The sequence below is a fragment of the Carlito syrichta genome, unplaced genomic scaffold (genome assembly GCF_000164805.1).
Source record: "Carlito syrichta isolate Samal-C Ts95f unplaced genomic scaffold, Tarsius_syrichta-2.0.1 Scaffold304335, whole genome shotgun sequence".
Classification (NCBI taxonomy): domain Eukaryota; kingdom Metazoa; phylum Chordata; class Mammalia; order Primates; family Tarsiidae; genus Carlito; species Carlito syrichta.
Window position 1 is genome coordinate 380,338 of NW_007248431.1, and position 4,133 is coordinate 384,470.

The following is a 4,133-nucleotide window of genomic DNA, read 5'->3' on the forward strand; positions in this document are numbered from 1 at the left end:
GAGCCCCGCGGATCCGCCCCACTCGCAGTCTCAGGTCGCCGCCGGCTGGGAAGCCTGGCAGGCTCCAGCGCACAAGCGGGATCCGAGGGGCCTGCTGGCCCGCCCGCCGGCTCCCAGGAGATCCCACCTCCAAAGAAACTCCCGTTGGGGTTCTGAGTTCAGTCTACCCGGGCAATTGTCTGGACAATTTTAGGAAGGAGTTAAGACACTTGAAAAGGTGCTCGGTTCTGAGGCGGTTGCGACCCAGGCTCCTCCAGTCTAGATTTCGGTGGTGTGGGGCCTGGCTCTGCAGAGAGCGGCCATCGCCTTCCACTCGGCCTGTATTTGCTTTAAGGGCCGAGAAGGGGAACAAGTTTTGCAGATGCACCCGATCTGACCAGCAGACAAAGGCGGGTGCTGGGCTGAGTCTAATGTACACACCAGCTCCGTGTCCGCACGGCTGAGGGGAGTCAGGGCCTGTTTGCAAAGCCTCTTGGTTTCTGTTTCCCTGCTGCGGCCGTCTTCCTGGGGACGTGGGGCCTGCGCTAACTCCAGCACTGTGGGTTTCTCCAGCCCCTCCTTGCTGTCCCCAGGCACACGGGCCCTCCTGAGGACAGTGGCAGCCTGGCCTCCGCCCAGGCTGACCGGGCGAGGGCCTTGTTGGCGCCGGGTTCTTCACCCGGGAGCGACGTTCTGCAGCACCCTCCGGCCTGCAGAGGCCCTGGTGGGGGTGGCAGAAGGCCTGTCCTGGAGGGGTGGCTCCTGGCGTTTGTCTTCTGCCCACTGCCAGCAAGGAGGTGCCTGTAAGGCAGGTGGTGGGGAGAGCAAGTGGGGCTATGCCTCTGTTGTCTCCAGGGCCCAGTGGCCGATAGTGCTGCACCATGGTGGGGGGCAGCCCACAACCAAGAGCCCACCCAGGCACTGCACAAGTCCTTTCAGGAACCCTGATCAGTCACTGAGTTAGGCTCCAGAGCAGGGAAGGTTTGGGGAACTCTCCCAACCTGGCAGAAACCAGGTCCACCCTGGGCAGCTGTGTCTTGAGTGATGTGTCGGAGGGAGCTAAGGAAATAGGAACTTGCCTGTGCCCCCAGGAAGTTGGGGAGACTCCACCTTCTGCCTATGAGGCCTCGGTCAGGCTGGAGGGCTTGAGGAATAGCCACAGGTTCAGCTGAAAGAGCCGTGGAGACTTCCCGAAATTACATGGCTACTGGTTTCACTTTGTTGGAGCCGGGAGCCGCTTCAGTCAAGCTAGGGAAGCTCTGCCAGGGGTACATCTTGGGTGCTCTGCTGCCACTCAGGCTGGGTCCGGGAGGCCAAAAAAAATCAGCAAAGGTAAGGTAGGTTTGTGCAAGCAAAGGTGGCTGGAGGCTGGGCTCCAAGCTTGGCTCCATTGCTAGGCCAGCCGTTTCTGTGTCCGGAGAAGGGCCCAGGAGGCTGCCTGGCCGCTGGACCCACAGTTGGGTAGGGGCCTACCCAAGTTAGAGCGACTGAGCCAGGGAGATGGAACTGGGGGTCTGGGCTGTCAAGCCGCCCACAGAGGCTGGAGAGAAGGGCCTAGCGGAGGGGCCGCCAGTCCCCTGCAGATCGAGGGGGGCTGCTTTCTCCTGCCGGAGATGACCGAGATCTCACCACCCCCAGGCGAATGTTCCCTACGTTTCAAGTAAAGCTCTTCGGCATGGATCCCATGGCCGACTACATGCTGCTCATGGACTTCGTGCCGGTGGACGACAAGCGCTACCGGTGAGCGAGCGGCTGTGTGCCTGTGGGAGCCGGAAAGGCACCCTGGGAGGCGGCCAGTCCTGCCTGGTGACACAGCTCTGAGTGCCACCCGTGCTGAGAAGCTCCTTAGTGGGCAGGTCCTCCCAGGCACCTGCTGCTGTCCCACCGATCTCTCTACCTGCTCACTCCTCTGTCCCTGCCACCCCCAAGCAGTGCTGAATGTCCTCTCTCCAGAACTGCCTCCGGGAGCCCCACCAGGAGCCCCTCCGGCTGCACGTTCCAGACAGCTCACTCTTGCCTGGGCCGGCATGGTCTCAGGCGGGTGGGCTGAGTGCACAGCCCCAGTCTCCCTCTCCCATGAGGCCATCCTGAGTGCCTTGTCCCCTTCCCCCATCTCCAAGGAACGCTGGGCTCTGGAGCTGGGCCGGAAAGGTGGGGTGGCCTGGAGAGATTATGCAGGGCGGGCCTCTGTGGTCGGACAATTAACAGCAATTAATAAACCAGAGTGGGCTGCCCCCGCACCTGAAACTGCCGGCAGGGCCAAATCCGGTCCGTTGCAGCGGCAGGGGGCGGGTGGACCCGTGTGGGGCGAAATGAAGTGATGAGAGGGAGCCCAACCTGCTTCTTGCATCCCGGTTCCCCGCTTGTTTTTTCGGGAACCTGCTCCTTTTCGGGAATCCCGATCCTCGCTTGTTTTGTGTGTTGGGTGGCAGGTGGGAGTTTTCTGGTTTTTCCACGACCCTCTTGGAAAAGCACCCCTTCCTTGTGGCATCGGCACTCCTTTTCACGGGTGGGGAAGTTCCTCAGAGGCACTTTCAGCACTTGGGGTTAGGCCCCCTGGGTTCACCCCTATGCTTCTGCATCCCTCCAGGTACGCCTTCCATAGCTCCTCCTGGCTGGTGGCGGGGAAAGCAGACCCTGCCACGCCGGGCCGTGTGCACTACCACCCAGACTCGCCTGCCAAGGGTGCGCAGTGGATGAAGCAAATCGTGTCCTTTGACAAACTCAAGCTGACCAACAACCTGCTGGATGACAATGGCCACGTGAGCGATCCCTCCCCAGGCTCCCAGGCTGTCCCTGCTGGTGGGCAGAGGCTGAGCTTGGGTGGTGCTGGGTGGAGAAGAGAAACATGCTGAAGAGAGAGGGCCTACAGTCAGGGATCAGAGGGCCTCGGGTGTCCTTCCCTACACCACTCCTGATCTCATCGAGAGGCTTTTAATGGAGAGGATGGGGCTATGGGTGGGGGCTGGGGGCAGGCAGCTTCCTGCTGACTGAGCTCCACCCCACAGTAACCACTCTTTCCCCCACCCCCAGTCCTGAAGCAGTGGTCAGGGACCTAAGGAAAGAGATCTTTTGCCACTTGGATGTCTTTCCCAGCGGTCACCTCGGGTCACCACCCCTGCTTGGCCCGATGGCCCAGCCTCATGGAGTGAAGGGTTTGCCCCTCTTCTGCGGGAAGTTCATTGACTACTCAGACTCAGCCTCAGTTTCCTGGCTCCAACCAGATCCTGGGCCCAGTCCACCACTGGAGCTGACCTCCTCCCCTTGTCTTCCAGATTATTCTCAACTCCATGCACAGATACCAGCCCCGCTTCCATGTGGTCTACGTAGACCCGCGCAAAGACAGCGAGAAATATGCAGAGGAAAACTTCAAAACCTTTGTGTTTGAGGAGACCCGCTTCACTGCAGTCACCGCCTATCAGAACCACAGGGTGAGGGCCTGCAGGGGCCAAGGGGCAGAGTCTACACTTCTGGGGAAGAGGGTACAATTTTCAGTTGCTGCCTGGAGGACGGAGCACAACCCACTTGGAGCCCTACCACCAAGGGCCTCAAGCAGACCCCTCCCTCCCTCCTGGGCAGGCCGGCCCAGCCTCCTGTCAGCTTGACCTCTCCAGCCACAACTGTCACTGCAGCCTGAAAGTTTGTTTTACAAACCATTCCGGAAACGCCCCATCAGGGGTCTGATCCGAGGCTTACCCAGATTCCTGGGGCACCCGCTCGGTTCCCCCACTGCGCAGTGGGAAGGAGGTGACCACATTCCCCTTCCAGCCAGGGGCACGGGATCTCCATCCCCATTCACTTAGGGCACCGAAGAGAAGCCCCCTAGCAAGCGAGTAGGCTCCCCAGGCCTGCTCCTGCCGCAGGAGGGGGACAAGCTCCGTGGGGGAAGGGCAACACCAAGCGGTCTTTCCGGGAGCGCCTTCCGGGAGCCCCTCTGCATACTCCCCAACCTCCGCGGAGGTCGGCCCGGCCGCGGGGTCCCCGGGCTTGCTCACGCCCGCTTCCCCGCAGATCACGCAGCTCAAGATCGCCAGCAATCCCTTCGCCAAAGGCTTCCGGGACTGCGACCCTGAGGACTGGTGAGTCTTCTCCCAGGGCCGCGCGGGCGCCAGGCGCCAGGCGGGGACGCGCCCTGACCGCCTCCCCCCCGCAGG

At 61.7% G+C, this 4,133-nt stretch overlaps 1 protein-coding gene across 1 annotated transcript in view; it reads left to right on the forward strand.

Annotated features, from left to right (window-relative positions):
- TBX1 (T-box 1) overlaps positions 1 to 4,062 on the forward strand; it is a 6,650-nt gene extending 2,588 nt beyond the window's left edge. The window contains exons 3-6 of the mRNA XM_021713191.1: positions 1,618 to 1,719; positions 2,570 to 2,741; positions 3,255 to 3,410; positions 3,991 to 4,062. Of these exons, the coding sequence (XP_021568866.1) occupies positions 1,618 to 1,719; positions 2,570 to 2,741; positions 3,255 to 3,410; positions 3,991 to 4,062 (502 nt within the window). The remainder of the gene's footprint in view (positions 1 to 1,617; positions 1,720 to 2,569; positions 2,742 to 3,254; positions 3,411 to 3,990) is intronic.
- Positions 4,063 to 4,133: the final 71 nt, after the last annotated feature.